General features: G+C 38.9%; 1 protein-coding gene across 2 annotated transcripts in view; it reads left to right on the top strand.

The window, feature by feature from the left end:
- Positions 1-26763, top strand: part of hk2 (hexokinase 2) — a 29772-nt gene extending 3009 nt beyond the window's left edge. Inside the window, exons 2-18 of one of the 2 annotated variants that reach the window (XM_058069764.2) lie at positions 1990-2152; positions 6302-6450; positions 6947-7066; positions 7215-7310; positions 8500-8599; positions 9793-9976; positions 11181-11342; positions 14333-14566; positions 15852-16156; positions 16231-16379; positions 18015-18134; positions 19422-19517; positions 19917-20016; positions 20143-20326; positions 21882-22037; positions 25877-26113; positions 26204-26763. In XM_058069764.2, the coding sequence (XP_057925747.2) occupies positions 1990-2152; positions 6302-6450; positions 6947-7066; positions 7215-7310; positions 8500-8599; positions 9793-9976; positions 11181-11342; positions 14333-14566; positions 15852-16156; positions 16231-16379; positions 18015-18134; positions 19422-19517; positions 19917-20016; positions 20143-20326; positions 21882-22037; positions 25877-26113; positions 26204-26357 (2709 nt within the window). In that variant the 3' untranslated portion in view covers positions 26358-26763. Of the gene's footprint in view, positions 1-1989; positions 2153-6301; positions 6451-6946; positions 7067-7214; positions 7311-8499; positions 8600-9792; positions 9977-11180; positions 11343-14332; positions 14567-15851; positions 16157-16230; positions 16380-18014; positions 18135-19282; positions 19388-19421; positions 19518-19916; positions 20017-20142; positions 20327-21881; positions 22038-25876; positions 26114-26203 lie in introns of those variants that run through there. The other variant, XM_058069765.2, reaches the window with a different exon arrangement.

Below are 26763 nucleotides of genomic sequence, written 5' to 3'. Positions count from 1 at the left end.
CTGTTGCTGTTGCTGTTTTGCCAGGTCTCACAGCTAGGAGGCCCGGGTTCGATTCCCCGCTCGGGCATCTCTGTGTGGAGTTTGCATGTTCTCCCCGTGCATGCGTGGGTTTTCTCCGGGTACTCCGGTTTCCTCCCACATTCCAAAAACATGCTAGGTTAATTGCCGACTCTAAATTGTCCATAGTATGATTGTGAGTGTGAATGGTTGTTTGTCTATATGTACCCTGTGATTGGCTGGCGACCAGTCCAGGGTGTACCCCGCCTCTCACCTGAAGACATCTGGGATAGGCTCCAGCAAACCCCCCCATTCCCCACTATTGAATGCTCTTGGTGCCCCCCTACTGGTCACGGGCACATATAAACAAACAGCCATTCACTAAGTTTTGTTGGCTCACTCCCGTTTGATCTGAATGATCCGAAGCTCTACTTAAAACCCCCCTTGAGATCCAACAGTGTAAAATGTAAATTCTTCAACTGGTTCAACAATTTTAATGAGGTATAACAAAGGAGCTAGCTGATGTATTTAAACCATTCTCTGTTCGCATTACACAGAATGATGAAAAGTTAATATTTGCAGAGATTAAAACAAAGCGGAGGAGCGATGAAAGAACAGAAGTGTGTCACTCTTGGCTCAGGAGTGGACAGCAGGTGACGGTAAGAGGAGGAGACAATTGGAATGTGAAACACACCAGTGGCCAGAAAGGCCACAAAGTCAAGGAGCGAGCGTCAGCCGCTAGTCAAGAGCAGAGACAGCCGTGTCATTTCCGTAATCGAAACACTGTTGGCGGGAACATCATTAAGACTTAAAATATTCATTTAGTGAAAAAAAAGGGATAACCAGGGCTCTACGTTAAAAACAAGAATTACTTGCCCATGGGGAATCCTTAAGGTGAGAACTACTTGCCCGAACTTGCCCCATGTAAAATGAAAAGACTGCCATAATGATATCATCTAATTTTTAATTTTTGTTTAGTATATTGTCCATAGGTATGAATGTGAGTGTGAATGGTTGTTTGTCTATATGTGCCCTGTGATTGGCTGGCGACCAGTCCAGGGTGTACCCCGCCTCACGCCCGAAGACAGCTGGGATAGGCTCCAGCACCCCCGCGACCCTGCATGCCATGTGTCTATTTCCCTTTAGACATTAGTAAATTAGCTTAAATGCTAACATGTTAACGGCTACCATGCTAGCACCTAACAAGACAGCCTCAGGTCCCGAAAAGTTTGGGTCAGTCCCATAGTGTCCACACATCATGCCATGTGTGTGTTTGCCTTTAGACATGAGTAAATTAGCTAAAATGCTAACATGCTAACAGTCATCATGCTAGCACTTAGCAAGACAGCCTAAGGTCCCAAAAGTATCCAAAAACATGCTAGGTTAATTGGTGACTCCAAATTGTCCGTAGGTATGAATGTGAGTGTGAATGGTTGTTTGTCTATATGTGCCCTGTGATTGGCTGGCCACCAGTCCAGGGTGTACCCCGCCTCTCGCCCGAAGACAGCTGGGATAGGCTCCAGCACCCCATTGACCCTTGAGGATAAGTGGTAGAAAATGAATGAATGAATGAATACTGGGCTGAAATGTGGAGCAGAAGTTTCTCACCAATATAAATATCAAGTGGTTAGCACGCAGACCTCACAGCTCGGAGGACCATGGTTCGATTCCATCCTCGGCCATCCCTGTGTGGAGTTTGCATGTTCTCTCCGTGCATACGTGGGTTTTCTCCGGGTATTCCAGTTTCCTCCCACATTCCAAAAACATGCTAGGTTAATTGGCCACTCCAAATTGTCCATAGGTATGAATGTGAGTGTGAATGGTTGTTTGTCTATATGTGCCCTGTGATGTGCCCGCATCAGGTTTTCCAAAAAAAAAAAAAAAACCCATTTATTAAAAACAGAAAAATGAATAAACTTTGCTTTGGTTTCGATTTTCTACAAGAAAAGCTTGTATTTATTAAGCTTGTGTGTTCTTTCTCTCGTGGTTTAGTTGGACAAGTACTTGCACGACCTCCAGCTTCCCGATGAAACGCTGATGGATATATCTGTGAGATTCCGACGGGAAATGGACAAAGGACTTTGCAGAGACACCAACCCCACAGCAGCTGTCAAGATGCTCCCAACTTATGTGCTCTCAACACCTGATGGAACAGGTATTTTGTACTATATGTACTATACTCTAATATACTCTATGTACTAGGACCGGGCGATATATTGATATTTCTAAAAGTATCATTGACTTTAAGCATAATATCAAAACCAAACACATGGTTGATATCGACTTGAAAAACTTACCACTTCCACACGGATAGGGAGGATAACTATTAACAGTTATTTAACCTTTAACATGAACATGAATCAAACTTAATATTTTTTTCTGGGTACATGATACCATACAGCATCCATATCAAACTTGCGCGGGCCGCACTAACATTAAACTTTCATATCAAGGCGGGGGCCTCAAACTATTGTCCTGTGGGCCACATTTGGCCCGCGGGCCACGTGTTTGAGACCCCTGCCTTAGATGCATAAGTGGGTCAAAAATGACCAGGTCAGGTTGTTTTCTTGAAATATCTTCGTAAATTAAAAATTGTTATCATTTCATATTCCAGGTATTGCTCAAAAACATGTTTTTGATATCATGCCATTCAAATTTTTAACTTATCTTTTATACATTTTAAGAAATTTTTGTTTTTGCGTTACTACCCCAACTACCCCAATAAGCTAACACTAGCACAGTTTTTGTAAAATATAATATGCAGTATAGGTATTACACCTGTCTGAGATACTGTCATTCTGGAATAATATAGCATTGGCATAGTCAAATATGCTATAGCATTAGTTCTAACCAAAATGGCAAAAAATGGCTTAAAAACAAATACATTCTAGTATGGGTCATTTTTGATCCACTTATGGAAGAGTGTAGTGTCCAGTCACTCATGCATCTAAGGGTTAAAACTTGTTCCAAACCCCAAAATGAGGAACGTGTGCGATGTCTGCCGTACTGATGTTGCGTTCCTCATTAATGGAATCTCATCACATTGCTAATATATGGCCCCCGACCCAACCGTGAAAAAAAAAAAATAAGGCTTTAAAAATGGACTCGCGATGTCAAAATCAGTTATTTACAAAATAAGCTCTACCACACATGTACAAGTTATACAACCACTAAGCCTGATGTAGCTAACACGTTGGTATTCATGGCACAAAATAATGACATATTGTGTCTTTTGAAAAATGTTTACTTAAAAATACTACGGTATTTTTGAGTTGTTGACATTTTAAAATGTCCTCGTAAACCAGGCACTGTTTTATATTATATTCTTTTGTTATTGGCTGAGGATTTGTTATATAAAAAAAAGATTATATTTGACCTTTATGATATTTATTTAAAAAAGAATGGCCCACTTTATATACCTGGATATACTGCATACCCCAGGCCTCTGTTCTTTTCATCATCTACCTCTTCCCCCTTTAGCAATATCTTCTGCAGGTTCAATATCCAGTTCCACTGCTTGGTGGAACCAAACTCCGCACTCCCTGCCTCCTCCCTCACCTCCTGTGTATTGTTTGCCACAAACGTTCTCATCACACTAGCCACATTTACATGGACCCAAATATTCCAATTCCATTCGAGTTATTTGCTCAAACGGAAAGAATGTAACCTTTGTATACACCTCATTCCGAAAGAAAAGTGCCAATCCGAATGAATACGTATATAATGGGATTCCCAGGTTGTGGAATATTTCTTTCCCCAATCCGATTGAGGTATCTTGTACCCGCTCAAACGGAAAGTTGTCAGACTGTGTTCTTCTTCTTCTTCTGTTGTTTATTGGCGGTTGGCAAGCAGCTTTGGTGTGCATTATAGCGGTGCATGTAGACACGCGATCGGAATATTCCTTTCCATGTATACCATTGCTTTTCGGAAAGATTCCATTCGGAAAGAGAAAAACTCCTCATGTAAACGGGGCTAATGACAAAACTGAATTTCTTCTAATTGGAACACAATCACCCTGCCTAGAAAATGAATGAATGAATAGTTCGGTGAAGTCGGCGGTCAAGTGGTTAGCGCGCATACCTCACAGCTAGGAAGACCAGGGTTCGATTCCACATCTTTGTGTGGAGTTTGCATGTTCTCCCTGTGCATGTGTGGGTTTTCTCCGGGTACTCCGGTTTCCTCCCACATTCCAAAAACATGCTAGGTTAATTAGCGACTCCAAATTGTCCATAGGTATGAATGTGAGTGTGAATGGTTGTCTATATGTGCCCTGTGATTGGCTGGCGACCAGTCCAGGGTGTACCCCGCCTCTCGCCCGAAGACAGCTGGGATAGGCTCCAGCACCCCCGCGACCCTCGTGAGGAAAAAGCGGTAGAAAATGAATGAATGAATGGAACACAATCATCACTTTCAAAGTCAGCTGTTTCACACTCACCATGGACAGCTCCTCAGTTTCCCCCTCCCCTCAGGTAAAGAGCCTGGATGGATAGCAGACGGTCTTTCATTCATTCATTCATTTTCTACCGCTTTTCCTCACAAGGGTCGCGGGGGTGCTGGAGCCTATCCCAGCTGTCTTTGGGCGAGAGGCAGGGTACACCCTGGACGCATATAGACAAACAACCATTCACACTCACATTCATACCTTGGAGTCACCAATTAACCTAGCATATTTTTGGATACTTTTGGGACCTTCGGCTGTCTTGCTAAGTGCTAGCATGATGACTGTTAGCATGTTAGCATTTTAGCTAATTTACTCATGTCTAAAGGCAAATACACACATGGCATGATGTGGGGACACTATGGGACTGACCCAAACTTTTCGGGACTTGAGGCTGTCTTGTTAGGTGCTAGCATGGTAGCCGTTAGCGTGTTAGCATTTAATCTAATTTACTAATGTCTAAAGGCAAATAGACTCATGGCATGATGTGGGGACAGGAAACCGGAGATTGAACCCTGGTCTCCTAGCTGTGAGGTCTGCGCGCTAACCACTAGACCAGGGGTGGGCAAACTACGGCCCGGGGGCCACATCCGGCCCGCCAAGTGTTTGACTACGGCCCGCCCAATCTTTCCAAAGTATTTCATTTAAACTCAACATACAACCTGGCATCATGGCCTGAGCCAACCTTTTGATGGTTTTATCAATTTCGTTTTTTGACATGGTCTGTTGTTTACAAAGTGCTCCTGAAAAAAGGGACACAAGCACATAATAATAATAATAATAATAATAATAATAATAATAATTATTATTAGATTATTATTAGAACTATTATGATTATTATAATTATTATATTAATGCTAATTATCATATTAATTATATATAATATTATTGTTATATTTGCATATTTTACATAATAATAATATAATAATTATTATTTAAATTTTATTGTAATTATTATAATATTTTATTATTTTTAAAATATTTAAATATAAATCTAAAATAATAAATAATAATAGCAGATTGCATGACAATTTTACAGATACAATAATACCAGGTGGACTGTTACGTGTAAAATATATAGTCTGCCCCCCCCCCGTAAATTTTGTCATATCAATGCGGCCCGCGAGTCAAAAAGTTTGCCCACCCCTGCGCTAGACCACCGTGCCGCCCTAGCAGACGGTCCTGTAAATCACAATTCAACAACTTCACTTGATTTGCTGATGTTCACCTTTCACAACATGAATCGTCTCCGCCCGTCCCTCGCTATCCATGCTGCCTCCACCCTTGTCAATAGCCCTGAACTCTGCTAACTGGATTTGAACCAGAACCGCCTCATTTCATTACATCCCCCGATCCTACGAATAGACTAAAAAAGTCCTTCCACATACTGTACCTTCAAGGCCATACACAGCCACAGCCCTCTTCATATAACCACCTCCATGTTGCCCCTTCTTGGTCCCTCCCTCAGATCCTCCTCTTCCGTTCATCTTACTGTGCCTCTGCTGCCATGGCGAGCAAAGCTTTCAGCCGCTGTGTATTTCCAAACTCTGGAACTCATTACCATCTGACATCCATATCCACTCACTCCTCATCTTCAACTCGAGACTCAAAAGTCATATGTTCAAGACCGCATATTATCTTTGTCTTTTCTTCAGTGCTCATGTTGCTTTTATACTATGCTGTTTTGTCTGTATTGTGTTCAGTGTCCTTTTGTTTTAAATTTAGAAAAGCACTTATAAATAAATGTATTATTCTGATGATGATTATTATTTAAGAACATTACATTCACTGTTAGAAATAGTTGTGCAAATTTGACATATGTTTTTTTTTTTTCATGTCATCTTTTATGTGCTTTTGTGTTTAAAGAACAAGGAGAATTCCTGGCCCTTGACCTTGGTGGATCCACCTTCAGGGTGCTACTGGTTACAGTTATGGCAAACGGCGAGCCAAAAGTGGACATGGAAAATCAAATATATGCTATTCCTGAACACCTTATGAGAGGCATCGGCTCTGAGGTTAGATGCACTGCACAAAACATGCAACCGACTCTCGACTTTTTACCCTCTTTTTACCCTACTGTAACATGCACCATTCCATGAATATTTTTACACTCAGACTATAAATTATTGCTCTTTATTTTATTTTATTTTTTAATTTACTTAAAGTGGCTGCACAGCCGTCGAGTGGTTAGCGCGCAGACAACGCAGCTAGGAGACCGCTGTTCAATTCCACCCTCGGCCATCTCTGTGTGGAGTTTGCATGTTCTCCCCGTGCATGTGTCATTTATATTTCTATCAATAAAATATAGTGAAAATAGACATAAGATACTTTAAATCATCTGGAATAATAAACTCATCTTGTTGAAGGAGTTCTGAAGAAAACAAATTCCTTGGTTAACATTAAAAATGAAGAATTCTCTCATCCTGTGTTTTGATTTTACAACAACGGGGTTCTCAACTGCACCACAATTCCCCAGTTCTGATAGATTAATTGTTTTTAATTTCTTTTCAGTTATTCGACCACATTGCTGCATGTTTGGCTAATTTCATGGAGAAGTTAGGAATCAAGGATAAAAGGCTTCCTTTGGGCTTTACCTTCTCCTTTCCCTGTCAACAGAGCAAGCTGGATGAGGTGAGATTTTTTTTGGTTCCAATTTAGTATAATAAAATATATATCATGCTTTCTGAGTTTCTGTCCCATCACATTTTCTTTATGAATGTATTTTTTTTATTATTTTAGTGTAAAAGTAAAACCTTTTTTGATGATGACGTTGTTTTAGAGTATCTTGATTTCTTGGACCAAAGCCTTCAAGGCAAGTGGAGTAGAAGGAAAAGATGTTGTCAACCTCCTGCAGAGATCTGTTCAAAAACGAGGGGTAAGTGTTCAACATATTTTTGTATCCATATTTGCAGTATTACTACCAGACATGCTTTATATTGGCTTTCCTACCAATATCCGATGTACAGATATTATCCAGCACTTCATTAGCACTAACATGCTAACGGCTACCATGCTAGCACCTAACAAGACAGCCTCAGGTCCCGAAAAGTTTGGGGCAGTCCCATAGTGTCCCCACATCATGTCATGTATGTATTTGCCTTTGGACATGAGTAAATTAGCTAAAATGCTAACATGCTAACAGTCATCATGCTAGCACCTAGCAAGACAGCCTCAGGTCCCAAAAGTGTCCAGGCATTCCGATAGTGTCCCCACATCATACCATGTGTGTATTTTCCTTTAGACATTAGTAAATTAGCTTAAATGCTAACAGCTACCATGCCAGCCCCTAACAAGACAGCCTCAGGTCCCGAAAAGTTTGGGGCAGTCCCATAGTGTCCCCACATCATGCCATGTGTGCATTTGCCTTTAGACATGAGTAAATTAGCTAAAATGCTAACATGCTAACAGTCATCATGCTAGCACCTAGCAAGACAGCCTCAGGTCCCAAAAGTGTCCAGGCATTCCGATAGTGTCCCCACGTCATACCATGTGTGTATTTTCCTTGAGACATGAGTAAATTAGCTTAAATGCTAACATGGTAACGGCTACCATGCTAGCACCTAGCAAGAGGGCCTCAAGTTTAGAAACTGCCAAGGTTATCCTATAACCTCCCTGCATCATGCCATGTGTGTATCTGCCTTTAGACATGAGTAAATTAGCTTAAATGCTAACATGGTAACGGCTACCATGCTAGCACCTAGCAAGAGGGCCTCAAGTTTAGAAACTGCCAAGGTTATCCTATAACCTCCCTGCATCGTGCCATGTGTGTATCTGCCTTTAGACATGAGTAAATTAGCTTAAATGCTAACATGCTAATGGCTACCGTAATAGCACCTACCAAGATAGCTTCTGTGATTGGCTGGCGACCAGTCCAGGGTGTACCCCGCCTCTTGCCCGAAGACAACTGGGATAGGCTCCAGCACCCTCCGCGACCCTCGTGAGGATAAGCATTATAGTATTAATACATCATTAATACTTACATACAACTCCAATAGAATCATCAAAACGAGTACTCGGATTCAGACCTTTTAACTTGTATTATATACAATCAACATATGTTGCAGGACCTCAATATTGACATTATGGCAGTCATTAATGACACAGTTGGAGCCATGATGACCTGTGGCTATGATGATCATCGTTGTGAAATCGGCCTCATTGTGGGTGAGTCATCGGAACTAACTTTTGTCGCCACGGATGTTGTTTTCATTGACGATAACTGTAATGGTTTACTTTATTTCAAACATGCCGAACAAAAGTTCGTTCAAGAAACATCATGGTTTCACTTGCACCATTCAACATACATGAAAAGGAGTAGAAAGATCCCTGCGTCTGCTAACATGCTAACGGCTACCATGCTAGCACCTAACAAGACAGCCTCAGGTCCCGAAAAGTTTGGGGCAGTCCCATAGTGTCCCCACATCATGCCATGTGTCTATTTGCCTTTAGACATTAGTAAATTAGCTTAAATGCTAACATGCTAACAGCTACGCTGCTAGCACCTAACAAGACAGCCTCAAGTCCCGAAAAGTTTGGGGCAGTCCCATAGTGTCCCCACATCATGCCATGTGTCTATTTGCCTTTAGACATTAGTAAATTAGCTTAAATGCTAACATGCTAACAGCTACGCTGCTAGCACCTAACAAGACAGCCTCAAGTCCCGAAAAGTTTGGGGCAGTCCCATAGTGTCCCCACATCATGCCATGTGTCTATTTGCCTTTAGACATTAGTAAATTAGCTTAAATGCTAACATGCTAACAGCTACGCTGCTAGCACCTAACAAGACAGCCTCAAGTCCCGAAAAGTTTGGGGCAGTCCCATAGTGTCCCCACATCATGCCATGTGTCTATTTGCCTTTAGACATGAGTAAATTAGCTAAAATGCTAACATGCTAACAGTCATCATGCTAGCACCTAGCACGACAGCCTCCTGCGTCTTCAAACAGCCGCTTCTTAAAAAATCAATTTAAAGTTACAGTATCGTTTCAGATCGTATCGTTCTAAATGAACCAGTGATGTCCTTGAATCGTTATAATAATCGGTATTAAAACTAATTGTTACACCATGCAATAAATAAATAAATTAATTAATTTTTTTATTAATTAATAAAATTAATTAATAATTAAGTTTTGCACATGCAAAACTTTAAATTATTATTATTATTTTTATTTTGTTATTATTTATATCTATCTATCTATCCATCTATCCATCCATCCATCCATCCATCCATCCATCCATCCATCTATCTCTCCATCTCCCTATAATGATTATTGGTGTAAATGTGAATGTAATGAGGGTAAGAAATCATATTTTGTAAGAATAGTTTGTGTTAACTACGTTAATATTTCATTCTTTCAGGAACAGGGACCAATGCCTGTTACATGGAGCAGATGAGGAACATTGAATTACTGGATGGTGATGAGGGGCAGATGTGTGTAAATACAGAGTGGGGTGCTTTTGGAGAGGATGGTAGCTTGGAGGACCTGCGCACAGATTTTGACCGAGAAATCGATGCTGGCTCTCTGAATCCTGGCAAACAGCTGTGAGTAATTCGGACAACGGCAGAGTTTATATAGTTTTGCTTTTTGATTTCAGAAAATATTTAGAATTATAATGTGTGAAATGGAATGTGATGGAATAAATATTGAGCAGAAATGGAGAAAGAAAATATTATTTAGATTGGTAAAGTTATCTTCAAAGCCTTGGCAAATGGCTCTTGTAGCAAGACCAAAATTATCTCATTTTTTCATTGAACTGCTAGCTAAATTGGAGTTACTGCTGTCAATGTTATGACCGTGGATGAAGTCCAGTGTTGTGTTAGCATTAGCCATTTAGCATCAAAATACCACAATTATGCACATTAGGGACGGTGCATTGAAGCAAATCTTTAATAATAATCGTTTCTGAATGTTCCTAAATAAGCTTTTTTTTACTCTCAAACATTTAGAATGTAAAACCAGAATCATAAATAAATCTTATTTGGAGCTGACACTGTAATCAATAAAACATATTTGTGTCAGTGTGAGAGGTCTCAAACGCTCACATTTTGTATTTGCTGAGTGTTTATGGGCGAGTTTAAGAGCTGATATGCTAATAGTGTCACAATAATACTGTATTGTTTTAAACTCCACATAGTACTTGGGGTAGTATGCCTCATACATACTTTTATTACTTATTTTGGTAATGGTAATGGTTTTATTTAATTTGAACATGCATCAGATTACAATTGAGTGCATCCCATAATCAGTTCACAGTTCCACATGTCCAAAAGGAGTAGGAAGAAGCAAAGCTTATTAAATCCTACCCCTCCATCTGGTACTTTTACAATCAGTAACTGTTACATTTGTTCACTTCCTGCTTTCAAAAAATTTTTATTTTTATTTTTATTTTTATTTTTATTTTTATTTTTATTTTTATTTTTATTTTTATTTTTATTTGTATTTGTATTTGTATTTTTATTTTTATTTGTATTTGTATTTTTATTTGTATTTTTATTTGTATTTTTATTTTTATTTTTATTTTTATTTTTATTTTTATTTTTATTTTTATTTTTATTTTTATTTTTATTTATTTTTTTATCACGTACCGAAGTAGGTGATATGAGCATCCAATGCCATAATGGGTACCATTATGGCATAAGTGTCAATATAGTGATATATATAGCACATCAACTATATATATTATATAAATTTTTAATGTGGGATGTTGGAAGCTGCTTTAATTTCATTTTATATTTTGATTTGTAGCTTTGAGAAGATGATCAGCGGACTGTACATGGGAGAACTCGTCCGTCTCATTCTCGTGAAAATGGCCAAAGACCAGATGCTGTTCGGTGGCAAGACAACAACCCAGCTCCGGACTACTGGAAAGTTCACCACCAACGACATCTATTCCATAGAAAGTGACAAGTTAGTTTGTTTTTTGTTTGTACTGATCCAATGCTTGTTTCTTTGGTGAAACACAATACACCAGGGGTCTTCAATCAAAACAACAAAAAATGAATTAATACAAGAAGCTAAATTTTTAAAAGTGCACCAGTTTCTCAGAAAAAACAAAAAAAAAATTTTTTATTTTATTTTTAAATGTCTCTTTAACAGAAGATCTGCAAAGTTACATCCTCTTAAACTTTCTTGCGTAAACGTCCTTTCAAATGATCTGTGTTTGGTCATGTGATGTCCGTCCATTCACTCTTTAATGTCCGGTTTTCCGCCACCAATTTTTGAGCCATGTTTTTCTCACTTCTTGGCAAGTAAACCACCTATTTCATTGCCTCATTTGAGTGACATCACTGCATTTACTGACACGTAACTGTAAGTAAGTGAGCGTAGTTAGATATCACTCTATTTTCCATTCTTTTAATATGTCATGGGTCCATAAAGGGCCATCCCTGGATCCGTATCCGGACCGAGGACTGCCATTTTGCGACGGCTTCAATGGAACGATGATGTCCCGATCCTCTTACTCTATTAGACCAGAATTTTGTAGGAGTTTTCTCAATAAGTGGTACCGTAAGTTTATTTGCCTCCATTTTTTTTTATTTTGCAGCTGTGATCAAAAGGTTTCCTTCCTTGCTTCCTTGCTTCCTTGCTTCCTTCCTTCCTTGCTTCCTTCCTTGCGTCCTTGCGTCCTTGCTTCCTTGCTAGCTTCCTTGCGTGCTTCCTTCCTTGCTTCCTTCCTTGCTTCCTTGCTTCCTTGCTTCCTTGCTTCCTTGCTTCCTTCCTTCCTTCCTTCCTTCCTTCCTTGCTTCCTGCCTTGCTTCCTTCCTTGTTTTTTTTCACAATGTAGTGGCGGTTAGGCATAATCTAACAAGGTTCCCTTCCTTCCTTCCTTCCTTCCTTCCTTCCTTGTTTTTTTTCACAATGTAGTGGTGGTTAGGCATAATCTAGCAAGGTTCTCTTCCTTCCTTCCTTCCTTCCTTGGTTTTTTTCACAATGTAGTGGCAGTTAGGCATAATCTAGCAAGGTGCCCTTCCTTCCTTCCTTCCTTCCTTCCTTCCTTCCTTCCTTCCTTCCTTCCTTCCTTCCTTCCTTCCTTCCTTCCTTCCTTCCTTCCTTGTTTTTTTCACAATGTAGTGGCGGTTAGGCATAATCTAGCAAGGTTCCCTTCCTTCCTTCCTTCCTTCCTTCCTTCCTTCCTTGTTTTTTCACAATGTAGTGGCGGTTAGGCATAATCTAGCAAGGTTCCCTTCCTTCCTTCCTTCCTTCCTTGGTTTTTTTCACAATGTAGTGGCGGTTAGGCATAATCTAGCAAGGTTACCTTCCTTCCTTCCTTCCTTCCTTGTTTTTTTTCACAATGTAGTGGCGGTTAGGCATAATCTAGCAAGGTTACCTTCCTTCCTTCCTTCCTTCCTTCCTTGTTTTTTTTCACAATGTAGTGGCGGTTAGGCATAATCTAGCAAGGTTCTCTTCCTTCCTTCCTTCCTTCCTTGGTTTTTTTCACAATGTAGTGGCGGTTAGGCATAATCTAGCAAGGTTCCCTTCCTTCCTTCCTTCCTTGCTTCCTTGTTTTTTTTCACAATTTAGTGGCGGTTAGGCATAATCTAGCAAGGTTCCCTTCCTTCCTTCCTTCCTTCCTTCCTTCCTTGTTTTTTTTCACAATGTAGTGGCGGTTAGGCATAATCTAGCAAGGTTCCCTTCCTTCCTTCCTTCCTTCCTTCCTTCCTTCCTTCCTTGATTTTTTTCACAATGTAGTGGCGGTTAGGCATAATCTAGCAAGGTTCCCTTCCTTCCTTCCTTCCTTCCTTCCTTGTTTTTTTTCACAATGTAGTGGCGGTTAGGCATAATCTAGCAAGGTTCCCTTCCTTCCTTCCTTCCTTCCTTCCTTGTTTTTTTTCACAATGTAGTGGTGGTTAGGCATAATCTAGCAAGGTTACCTTCCTTCCTTCCTTCCTTCCTTCCTTGTTTTTTTTCACAATGTAGTGGTGGTTAGGCATAATCTAGCAAGGTTCTCTTCCTTCCTTCCTTGCTTCCTTGTTTTTTTTCACAATTTAGTGGCGGTTAGGCATAATCTAGCAAGGTTCCCTTCCTTCCTTCCTTCCTTCCTTCCTTCCTTGTTTTTTTTCACAATGTAGTGGCGGTTAGGCATAATCTAGCAAGGTTCCCTTCCTTCCTTCCTTCCTTCCTTCCTTGATTTTTTTCACAATGTAGTGGCGGTTAGGCATAATCTAGCAAGGTTCCCTTCCTTCCTTCCTTCCTTCCTGCCTTCCTTCCTTCCTTCCTTCCTTCCTTCCTTCCTTGGTTTTTTTTCACAATGTAGTGGCGGTTAGGCATAATCTAGCAAGGTTCCCTTCCTTCCTTCCTTCCTTCCTTGTTTTTTTTCACAATGTAGTGGCGGTTAGGCATAATCTAGCAAGGTTCCCTTCCTTCCTTCCTTCCTTCCCTCCCTCCCTCCCTCCCGCTTATCCTCTCAATTCAATTCGATTCAAAACACTTTATTTATCACCCAGGGGCAATTGAAAGGACACAAAGAGCATCATATGGAATAAATAATAAACAAGGACAAGTAGACACAGACACAACTGAACACACACATACCTAGAAGAATAAATAGTAATTACATATAAAAAAAAAAAGTAAAACAAGTACATTGAAGGTTGCGCAATATCTGGACAGAATATTAAATTAAGTCCTTAAACCTTAAACACACATGTTCACTAACAGTACATGCAATTTTATTTTGCTCTTGCAGTTTAGTGCTCGTTATTTGGCATCTTAGTTGATCAGGCCCTAATACTGTATATTGTTTGAATTAACTTCATCCAAAAAGATGAGCAAAAGAATATATATTATTATACATAATAGACTCAACATAATAGACATAATAGAATTAACTGGTTTTAAACTCTTAAAATATGAAATGATAATCTTAACCTGGTTCCACATATTTGTTTCATCTGCAGCAGAGAGGAAGGGCTAATGAGTGCTCAAAGCGTGCTTCGGCGTCTCGGTTTGGACCCGACTTTGGAAGACTGCATAGCCACTTTGAGAGTGTGTCAGATTGTTTCTACACGGGCTGCACATTTGTGTGCCGCCACTCTCGTGGCGGTGCTTCGGCAGATCCGAGACAATAAAGCGGCGGAGAAGCTTCGCACCACCATCGGAGTGGATGGCTCTGTCTACAAGAATCATCCAGAGTAAGTTCTGCTTTCCATCACGTGTTTCAAATTAGGAACAAAGAAAGAAAAAAATGTCAATAAATGTAACATAAAATGTCAATGTTCTGAGCTTCATTTGAATTGCTGTTATTGCAGGCAAACAATGGTCAGATGGGCCACATGAACATACAGTATAATAATAGCGTATGGATTATTGCTGTGGTGCTCACTGAATAGCATAGTCCCTTATTGTTATTGTAACAAGTACAATGAAATCGGCTCAGCATTGCGAACGGAGCCACGACAAAGAGGCTCGCATGTGGAGGTCTCCAATACAAAAGGATTATTAATATTTGCCACTTATTCGTAGTGTTCCTTTTTCCAGACAATGTAAATGCGAACATAGAGCGGCTGATAAGATATGATGTCTATTAAGCCATGGAACCGTGGGATTTTATCCACAAAGGACTATACAGTAGCACCTGTCCTTGGTTGTGTCATAAATGGCTTTCACTTGAAAACAAACTTCTGTGAAAATTTCTGTGAATTTCTGTGAATCATATTTCTATTTCAAATGCTACTACTTATTGTATTATTGTATTGTATCATTTTTCATAGCTTGTGAAGAATAAGAGAAGTCACACAAAAAAGTCCAATATGGGAACATTATTAATCTAACAGTGAAGAAGGTTGATCAATATGATGACCTTTTCTTAAGAAATAAAGTTTAGTTGCTGGGCAAAGAGAGAGAGAAAACCTAAATAGAAAACTTGGAAATTACAGAAACTTTTACAATACAGTATAGTATATAGAGTATATTAGAACTATTTGTTGCAAATAGGGCTGCACGGTGGTCGAGTGGTTAACGCGCTGACCTCGCAGCTAGGAGACGAGGGTTCAATTCCACCCTCGGCCATCTCTGTGTGGATTTAGCATGTTCTCCGCGTGTATGCGTGGGTTTTCTTCGGGTACTCCGGTTTCCTCCCACATTTCAAAAACATGCTAGGTTAATTAGCGACTCCAAATTGCCCATAGGTATGAATGTTAGTGTGAATGGTTGTTTGTCTATATGTGCCCTGTGATTGGCTGGCCACCAGTCCAGGGTGTACCCCGCCTCTTGCCCGAAGACAATTGGGATAGGCTCCAGCACCCTCCGCGACCCTCGTGAGGATAAGCAGTGTTAATACTTTGAAATTTTGATGGGCTTGCCACCTGTGGGAGTGACCAGGATGGATAGGATCAGGAACGAGTACATCAGAGGGACATTACCTTGGAGATGAAACTTAATGCATTTCTCACATCTTTTTTCATGACCTTTACCCAGGTTCCCGAGGAGGCTCCACAAGATGGTACGGCGGCTAGTGCCTGACTGTGACGTTCGTTTCTTGAGGTCTGAGGTTGGCAGCGGGAAAGGCGCCGCCATGGTAACAGCTGTTGCCCTACGACTTGCCGCTCAAAATGCTGAGCGTCAACGCATTCTTGACACTCTGCGTTTGAATCACGAGCAGCTGCTCAAAGTCAAAAATCGAATAAGCGAAGAAATGGTGCGAGGCCTGTCAAAGCAAGAACACGATCAGGCCAGCATCAAGATGCTTCCGACGTTTGTCGGGTCCATTCCAAATGGAACAGGTAGCTCTTAACACACATACTGCAAAGTGCCTTTCATGACTTGAAAATTGCATGTAACTATTCTGTGTCTTTAGAACACGGCGATTTCTTGGTTTTGGACCTTGGAGGCTCAAGTTTTAGAGTGCTGCTTGTCCGTGTGCGAAGTGGCAAGACACACAATGTTGACATGCACCATAAGATCTACAATATCCCACAGGAGACAATGCAGGGCACAGGTGAAGAGGTAAAGTATCTTTGCACTTATAGAGGTTTTGTTCATAAATTATATATAGGAATATGTCAATATAACAGGCTGCACGGTGGTCTAGTGGTTAGCGCGCAGACCTCACAGCTAGGAGACCAGGGTTAAATTCCACCCTCGGCTATCCCTGTGTGGAGTTTGCATGTTCTCGCCGTGCATTGCATGGTTTCCTCCCACATTCCAAAAACATGCTAGGTTAATTGCCGACTCCAAATTGTCCATAGGTATGAATGTGAGTGTGAATGGTTGTTTGTCTATATGTGCCCTGTGATTGGCTGGTCACCAGTCCAGGGTGTACCCCGCCTCTCGCCTAAAGACAGCTGGGATAGGCTCCAGCACCCCCGCGACCCTCGTGAGGAAAAAGCGGTAGAAAATGAATGAATGAATAAATGTCAATATAACAGGCTGCACGGTGGTTGAGTGGTTAGCGCGCAGACCTCACAGCTAGGAGACCAGGGTTAAATTCCACCCTCGGCTATCCCTGTGTGGAGTTTGCATGTTCTCGCCGTGCATTGCATGGTTTCCTCCCACATTCCAAAAACATGCTAGGTTAATTGCCAGTCCAGGGTGTACCCCGCCTCTCGCCTAAAGACAGCTGGGATAGGCTCCAGCACCCCCCACGACCCTTGTGAGGATAAACAGTAGAAAATGAACGAAGGAGTGAATATTTATAGAGCCCTCTAGACATGAAATAACACCCCTACAGTCAGCTTTCCATTCATATTACCCATTATAGTTGACTCTGTTGCTGTTGCCGTTTTGCCAGGTCTCACAGCTTGGAGGCCCGGGTTCGATTCCCCGCTCGGGCATCTCTGTGTGGAGTTTGCATGTTCTCCCCGTGCATGCGTGGGTTTTCTCCGGGTACTCCGGTTATCCTCCCACATTCCAAAAACATGCTAGGTTAATTAGCCACTCCAAATTGTCCATAGGTATGAATGGGAGTGTGAATGGTTGTTTGTCTATACTATGTGCCCTGTCATTGGATGGCGACCAGTCCAGAGTGTACCCCGCCTCTCGCCCGAAGACCAGAAAATGAATGAATGAATGAATGTCAATATAACAAAATACAACAGTAGGGAAATATGAACAACACAACAAAGAATATATTAAAAATAAAAACAAATATCCATCTTATCACACTCGAAGCCTATCAGTCTCATACTAATACAGCTCTTGGGATTGATACTATCGGTATTTGGATAGATCTGGTCACCCGAAGCCTACAGCCCACCTTCTCAAAAGCCTTCTCCGATTTTGGATCAACATTTGCAATTAAAATTTGACCATTTGACACTTACGGATTTGTTCTAGCGCCGTTACTGTTTTGTCGCCATTTTTTCAAAAGTCAAAGAAGCTATCAAGATGAATAGTTGACAAGTTCCATGTTTTAGATACAGGTGCACACATCAAAGAGGTCATATGGTTAACTGTCTCATAAACCTCAAGTGAAAGAAACAAAAAAAAGCTCAGGAAATAATTGTTTTCTATACAAAAGACCATTTTTAAACCAAAAAAATCCTTTATGGCATCATTTTAATACGTGTCACTACACAAGCATACTGTATATGATGGAAGAAATGACGTGCATAATTTGTTTTTTTTTGTGGGGTGTAACAGCTTTTCACACACATTGTGGACTGCATGGCCAACTTTCTGGAAAACATGGGCATGAGCGGAGCATCCTTACCGTTGGGGTTCACATTCTCCTTCCCCTGTCACCAAAGCAAACTGGATCAGGTGAGGGTGTTTGTACCTTGATTCATCTCTACTTCTTCACATATACCTCAACTTTAGATGGTATGGTACACTCCAGTTGAAAAATGGCAAGAATTGTCATTTTGCACTGTTGGATCTTGAGGTTCTCAGTAGGATTTAATGAAATGCAAATAGAAGAAATGGGAGTGAGACAAAAATGGTAATGGTAATGGTTTTTATTTCATTTGAACATGCATCAGATTACAATTGAATGCATCCCATAATCAGTTCACAGTTCCACAAAAGGAGTAGGAAGAAGCAAAGCTTATTAAATCCTACCCCTCCATCTGGTACTTTTACAATCAGTAACTGTTACATTTGTTCACTTCCTGCTTTCCTAATATAATTTAATTGTTTTTTATATTAAATTAAATTTTATTTAATTGTATTTAATTGTATTTAAATGTATTTAATTGTATTTAATTGTATTTAATTTTATTTAATTTTATTTATTTTTTGTCACATGCCGAAGTAGGAGGTGATATGAGCATCCAATGCCATAATGGGTACCATAGTAAGTGTCAATATAGTGATATATATAGCACATCATGACTGGTTCAAGACTCTTCATCCTTGTATTTAGCAAACATCAACTGCTTGTATTGTTTCTTGAATTGGCTCATCGTTGTGCATTGTTTGATTTCCTTACTCAATCCATTCCATAGTTTGATTCCACATACTGAAATGCTATGGCTTTTTAACGTAGTCCTAGCATAGAAGTGTTTCAAATGTACTTCTTCCCTGAGATCATATTTCTAATCTCTTGTAGAGAAGTATTGGATGACATTTTTAGCTAATTGGTTATTTTTAGCCTTATATATTATTTTAGCTGTTTGAAGATGAACTATATCAGCAAGTTGAAGTATTTGTGATTTTAGAAATAAGGAGTTAGTATGTTCTCTGTAGGCGGCATTATGAATTATCCTTACTGGCCTTTTTTGCAGTACATTTAGCGAGTGAAGATTGCTTTTATAGTTATTAGCTCATATTTCCACACAATGGATGAAGCTTGAATTGTCTATAACCATAACATATGAACTAAACTTGACCGTCTCTCAACTTTTCAATGGAAATGTCCTACTGTTCGGTATTTCAAGGAAAGTGGCCCCTGAACCTGATTTTTTTGTCAGAGTGTCATCAGCAAGCTGCAACAGAGAAACTGGAGGAGTTCTGACATTCTTTAACTTAAAAAAAAAAAAAAAAGACAATTTGAAGTGTAGCCATTCTTTATAATTATTAAATTATGTGCACAATATTTCATATTTTCAGGGTATTCTTCTGAAGTGGACAAAAGGCTTCAAAGCGAGTGGTTGTGAAGGACATGACGTTGTTACATTACTTAAGGATGCTGTGCGGCGCCAAGGGGTTAGTACACGCAGCATGACATATTATCACATGATTACATGGCCAAGGCACATTATTCAAAAATTTAAATGTTTTAATAATCACATTTTTATTCACTAACATTTAATGGATTGTTAAAAAAAATGTTGTTGTCTGCAATAATGATTTCATGAACTTGCAAGACAGACAGAAAAAAAGCAATGTGATTACATTAACACAGTATCATTATCAGTGTTTTTTTTTCATGGTAATTTGGGAATCTAAAATCGATGAATTAGACATAGAATTTGCTATTACAGAAGTGCATATACAGTATAATACAACACAAGCTATTGTAAATCTTCCAAATAAAGGTTGTTAAATATTGGTTAAAGTTGTATTTAGAACCCCTATTTCTTCGTGTGTTGTCACAACTTGCAGGAATTCAACATAACATTTGTGGCTGTAGTTAATGACACAGTAGGAACCATGATGACTTGTGGTTACGAGGACCCCAATTGTGAGGTGGGACTCATTGTTGGTAAGTGCGCCACCATCTTTGAGGCTAATTTTGTTTCTCTGCATATACATTGCTTGAGTGCACCAATTTTGCTGTCAAACGCCCAAGTTGTCTTTGCATTCCATGTAATTCCTACTTCTAATTCAGGCACAGGGACCAATGCGTGCTACATGGAGGAAATGCACAACATAGAAGTGGTTGATGGTGATAACGGCCAGATGTGTGTCAATATGGAATGGGGTGCATTTGGTGAAAATGGCGAACTGGATGACATCTTCACGCAGTTTGATCGTGTTGTCGATGCATCCTCAAACTATCCTGGAAAACAGAGGTAAGGAAGGGCAGTCTATGGTATTCACATACATGCTGTGACTTTAAATTGAATGTAACTTGCTGCGTGCCTACCACAACTGCTCAGTACCATTATTATTATTTTTTTTAACGGCAGGCAGGAAGTGTTTTTGCTGAATTGTGTATATAAACTGGAGTCAGGTTGCAAAGTGAAGTATGACCCTGATGGCAAGGCAAATGTCAAACAGTACTATAATCTGTCGGTGGAAATACAACAAACATGACAACGCATTTACGCCGACATCACAGTGATGTGGATATAACTGGAAACGGAAGAAAACAATGGTAATTGTTATGGTAATGGTTTTATTTCATTTGAACATGCATCAGATTACAATTGAATGCATCCCATAATCAGTTCACAGTTCCACATGTCCAAAAGGAGTAGGAAGAAGCAAAGCTTATTAAATCCTACCCCTCCATTTGGTACTTTTACAATCAGTAACTGTTACATTTGATCACTTCCTGCTTTCCTAATATTTTTATTTTTATTTTTATTTTTATTTTTATTTTTATTTTTATTTTTATTTTTATTTTTATTTTTATTTTTATTTTTATTTTTATTTTTATTTTTATTTTTATTTTTATTTTTCACATACAAGTACAAGGTGATATGACCATCCAATTACATAATGTGTACCATAATGTACTTCTTCCCTGAGATCATATTTCTCCTCTCTTGTAGAGAAGTATTGGATGACATTTTTAGCTAATTGGTTATTTTTAGCCTTATGTATTATTTTAGCTGTTTGAAGATGAACTATATCAGCAAGTTGAAGTATTTGTGATTTTAGAAAATAAGGAGTTAGTATGTTCTCTGTAGGCGGCATTCTGAATTATCCTTACTGACCTTTTTTGCAGTACATTTATTGAGTGAAGATTGCTTTTATAGTTATTAGCCCATATTTCCACACAATAAGTAAGATATGGTAGAACCAGAGAGCAATAAAGAGTATGGAGTGATTTCTGATTTTGCTTTGTTCAATATTGAAATATTATTCTTACTTTTTCCAGGATAATATAATATAATGAAGATTTGAAATATTCCACATATGAATATTTCAGTATTTTAAGGCTCTGCCATCATCAAGCAATTTCCATGTTGAATCAACAACAAGCTTCTATCATCAATTAGCCTTATTAGCTTGGCATAGCAGTCAGCATTCCTCCTTCCGTCTTAAGTATTAAGTATTTGTGATTTTAGAAATAAGGAGGAACACATATGCTACAAACTGTACCCGGGTCATTTAGCCGGTCATTACCACATGATTCAAAGAAGTTACTTTTATTGCTGTCAACCTGTTTTTTTGTTTAATATGATGCATGAGAATGTACGGTATAGTATAGCTTTTTTGATGTAACAATTTAATTCTTTGTAATATATCAATATATTAAATAGTAACACAAACATACCAAACCAAACCACAAATTTTATGTATCTTTGCATCCCTAGTATTTATAAATTATTACCAACTTAAGGTGTATGAGGTGGGTTTTCGCACAAATACAAAAAACCCTGTTTTTTCTCCTTCAAGGTATGAGAAGATGATAAGTGGCATGTACCTCGGCGAGATTGTGAGACATGTGCTGATGGAATTCACTGCAAAAGGCTTGCTGTTCAGAGGCAAGCTGTCTGAGAGACTCAAGACCCGGGGCATCTTTGCCACAAAATTCTTGTCACAGATTGAAAGGTAAGGATTATACACTTGTCTTGTCATCGATCTCTTGTTCGTCTTATTTGCTTACCATTGTTGGTAAGCAAATTCATTGTATGTCCCCGTTAATATGTCATACTTTTCAGTTTTAAACCCAAAATTCGCCTCAGGTTTCGTACACCATTTCGGTTTTTGTACAGTACTGCACATAACAAAGTAGTTTGTTCGGCCTGTACTGTGTCTTCCCATGAAATCGAGTCAGGCAAGCCCAGACATACCACAGAGAGAGCACGAGGATGGCAGAAAGAAAGAGGAATGCTATAAAAATTCATTCAGATTTACATTTATTCAGATTGATGATGCAGGCACCTTGATTTTTTTTAAGTATTGTATTTACTTGGCACCCCCCCAATCCCCCAACAACTGATTGCATTTTTCCTCCACATTTCCATAAATAACGCAACACCACCAGTAAATGTTGCTGTTTACCAGAAGTATTGGCAAATGACAGTTATTTGACAGTTATATATAATGACGTCTTGTTATTATCAGAATTATTACCTTGAAGTGTCAACAGAGTGAAACTGCAAGACACAGAAATTACAGCCTTTGGTGGTGGTGATGATTTGAAGGACCAGGGGGCTTCACCGGTAAAGGTTGCGCACACACAAAACAGGGCCGGACAGTTTTTATATGTCGTTTTCCATGCCAAGTACTGTATGGCGTGAGAATGCGAACACCGGTGCGCGCACTTAATATATGGCGTAAACATTTTTTGGAGACATGGCAAAAAGGCAAGGCACATTTTAAGTGATGAAGTTAGAATTAAACATACAAAAAAATAATAATATTTAAACTTACAAAAAACATCACAGGCTGTGTTGTTTCACATGAGACATGAATATAATTTGTAATTTATCATAAACACGGGCGGCACAGCGGTGTAGTGGTTAGCGCGCAGACCTCACAGCTAGGAGACCAGGGTTCAATTCCACCCTCGGCCATCTCTGTGTGGACTTTGCATGTTCTCGCCGTGCATTGCATGGTTTCCTCCCACATTCCAAAAATATGCTAGGTTAATTGGCGACTCTAAATTGTCCATAGGTATGAATGTGAGTGTGAATGGTTGTTTGTCTATATGTGCCCTGTGATTGGCTGGTGACCAGTCCAGGGTGTACCCCGCTTCTTGCCCAAAGACAGCTGGGATAGGCTCCAGCACCCCCGCCACCCTCGTGAGGATAAGCGGTAGAAAATGAATGAATATTTATAGAGCCCTCTAGACATGAAATAACACCCCTACAGTCAGCTTTCCATTCATATTACCCATTATAGTTGACTCTGTTGCTGTTGCCGTTTTGCCAGGTCTCACAGCTAGGAGGCCCGGGTTCGATTCCGCCCCGCTCGGGCATCTCTGTGTGAAATTTACATGTTCTCCCCGTGCATGCGTGGGTTTTCTCCGGGTACTCCGGTTTCCTCCCACATTCCAAAAAAAACATGCTAGGTTAATTAGCGACTCCAAATTGTCCATAGGTATGAATGTGAGTGTGAATGGTTGTTTGTCTATATGTGCCCTGTGATTGGCTGGCCACCAGTTTAAGCAAAAGCGGTAGAAAATGAATGAATGAATTTATCATAAACACCATCACACACAAACATATTGTATCCGGACTAAAAGATACATGAAAACCACAATGCAGCGCTTGAATACTTCATTTTATGTTCTAATCATCATAGTATTATGTGTTCCATTAATATTGATGATAACAAACATCAGGTTGTCAGTTAAATAATTCTGTGGATTTAAGTTCACAAGGCTACTGTGTCCTTATTTCTAAGGTTCTCAATTTTTTTTGGCTGGTTTATCAAAAAAAATATATATATATTGCAAATTGTGTAGACAATGTCAGTTACTCTTTCCTTTTTCGAGGGTGGCCGTGAAAATCCACTCCTTCATCTGTATGCACTTTATGGGTTTCCAGTAATGGAAACAAATATTAGACCGGCCTTGTTGCTTCAATTTTTGGCTTCATTTTAATGGCTGCTACCACTACAAGTATGTTACTTAAAGAATATAAAGAATGCCTTTTTCTGCAGTACAATGCCATAGCTTTTGATGTAAGAAATGATCCTGAGTGATTTTGGTTATTATCAAAAAAAAAAAAAAAACCATGGAAAATGCTATATACTCTCTTGAATTTGCACAAATGAATAGTTGTACTAGACATCAAAGTGAGCAAATAAACTGGTCCCTGGCCCCTGATCTGTTACTTCTACCATGTGGCTAATGCATTTATACAATGAAGGCATATCTTATATTATACAGATGAGTAACAGCTACACCATTAAAAGGAAAGAAATGTGAAGGAAAATACATTTCTGGGGATCACAACAGATGAAAATATGAGCCGGAAACCTCATATTACAAATATACAACATAAGGTGGCCAGAAATATTTCAATATTGAACAAAGCAAAATTTCACTCCACACTCTTTATTTCTCTCTGGTTCTACCATATCTTACTTATTGTGTAGAAATATGGGCTAATAACTATAAAAGCAATCTTCACTCGCTAAATGTACTGCAAAAAAGGCCAGTAAGGATAATTCATAATGCCGCCTACATAGAACATACTCACTCCTTATTTCTAAAATGACAAATACTTCAACTTGCTGATATAGTTCATCTAAAAATAACCAATTAGCTAAAAATATCATCCAATACTTCTCTACAAGAGAGGAGAAATATGATCTCAGGGAAGAAGTACATTTGAAACACTTCTATGCTAGGACTACGTTAAAAAGCCATAGCATTTCAGTATGTGGAATCAAACTATGGAATGGATTGAGTAAGGAAATTAAACAATGCACAACGATGAGCCAATTCAAGAAACAATACAAGCAGTTGATGTTTGCTAAATACAAGGATGAAGAGTCTTGAACCAGTCATGATGTGCTATATATATCACTATATTGACACTTACTATGGTACCCATTATGGCATTGGATGCTCATATCACCTCCTACTTCGGTATGTGACAAAAAATTAGATTACATTAAATTAAATTAAACTAAACCTTGTACTTCAGTATGTGACAAAAAATTAAATAAAATTTAATTCAATTTAATTAAATTTTTTGTCCATTATGTCATTGGATGGTCATATCACCTCCTACTTCGGTATGTGACAAAAAATTAAATTACATTAAATTACATTAAACTAAACCTTGTACTTTATGTGACAAAAAATGTAATTAAATTAAATTAAACTAAAGCTCGTACTTTGGTATGAGGTGATATGACTTTTAATTTAATTTAATTAAATTTTTTGTCACATTCCGAAGTATGAGGTGATTAATTTAAATTTAAATTTTTAAATTTTTAAATTTTTAAATTTTAATTTTAATTTTAATTTTAATTTTAATTTTAATTTTAATTTTAATTTTAATTTTAATTTTAATTTTAATTTTAATTTTAATTTTAATTTTAATTTTAATTTTAATTTTAATTTTAATTTTTTGTCACATACCAAGGTACAAGGTAATTTTAATTTTAATTTTAATTTTAATTTTAATTTTAATTTTAATTTTAATTTTAATTTTAATTTTAATTTTAATTTTCATGTAAAAAAACTTAAAACTATATTAGGAAAGCAGGAAGTGAACAAATGTAACAGTTACTGATTGTAAAAGTACCAGATGGAGGGGTAGGATTTAATAAGCTTTGCTTCTTCCTACTCCTTTTGGACATGTGGAACTGTGAACTGATTATGGGATGCACTCAATTCTACTTCTACTCTTCTTTAGGGGACTAAATGATGAAATACTTATTTTTTACGCTAGACAGTTTCTTATCAACGTTGTCTCTTTCTTCCAAAGTGACCGCCTGGCCATGAGGCAAGTCCGTTGCATCCTTCAGCACCTGGGTCTTGTCACTTCGACTTATGATGACAGTGTCCTCGTTAAGGAGGTCTGTGGCGTGGTGTCCCGGCGTGCGGCGCAGCTCTGCGGCGCCGGCTTAGCTGCTGTGGTTGATAAGATAAGACAGAACCGCCACTTGCAGCAGCTCGTTATTACAGTTGGAGTCGACGGCACCCTTTATAAGATGCACCCTCAGTAAGTATCATTTATTATTTTATCATATATCTGAATTAAAAAAAAATCGCATTTCTGATCATATTTTGCTCTTTTATTTTGAATTCAAAGTTTCTCCAGGATCATGCAAGATACCTTGCAGGATTTGGCACCCCAGTGCAAGGTGACTTTCCATAAATCCGAGGACGGAAGTGGCAAAGGAGCCGCACTGATAACCGCGGTGGCCTGTAGAATCAAGAGCGATGATCCCGATCTCAGCGGTTAATCGCCGGAGCTCAACTCTCACATTACGTGCCTTGTCGGTGTGCATATTATATCCACCTAAAGACTATCCGCTCTTTATTTGACTTATTCTCTTTGTTGACTCCATAGTAATGGGAGCTGACAATGGTGTGAATGGTTTGTTTGAAAAAAAAAATGGCAGCTATTTGCTGTATGCATTATATAGTTTTTCCAATTGAATTTCCTGAAAGGTTATCCTTGACCTCTTTGACGCGGTTAAAGATTCAAAATGCAGTATAAAGGAAACGGCTAATGGATTGTGTAAAAGGATGTTTTATATATCACAATATAAGATTCAAAATGAAGTATAAAGGAAACGGCTAATAGACTGTGTAATACGGATGTTTTATATATCGCAATAAAAATTGCCCCTGCAAAAAAATACAATG

The sequence above is a fragment of the Doryrhamphus excisus genome, linkage group LG3 (assembly GCF_037039965.1).
Source record: "Doryrhamphus excisus strain RoL-2023G ecotype Guam linkage group LG3, RoL_Dexc_Guam_v1.1, whole genome shotgun sequence".
Classification (NCBI taxonomy): Eukaryota; Metazoa; Chordata; class Actinopteri; order Syngnathiformes; family Syngnathidae; genus Doryrhamphus; species Doryrhamphus excisus.
This window is presented reverse-complemented; position numbering and strand designations above follow the sequence as displayed.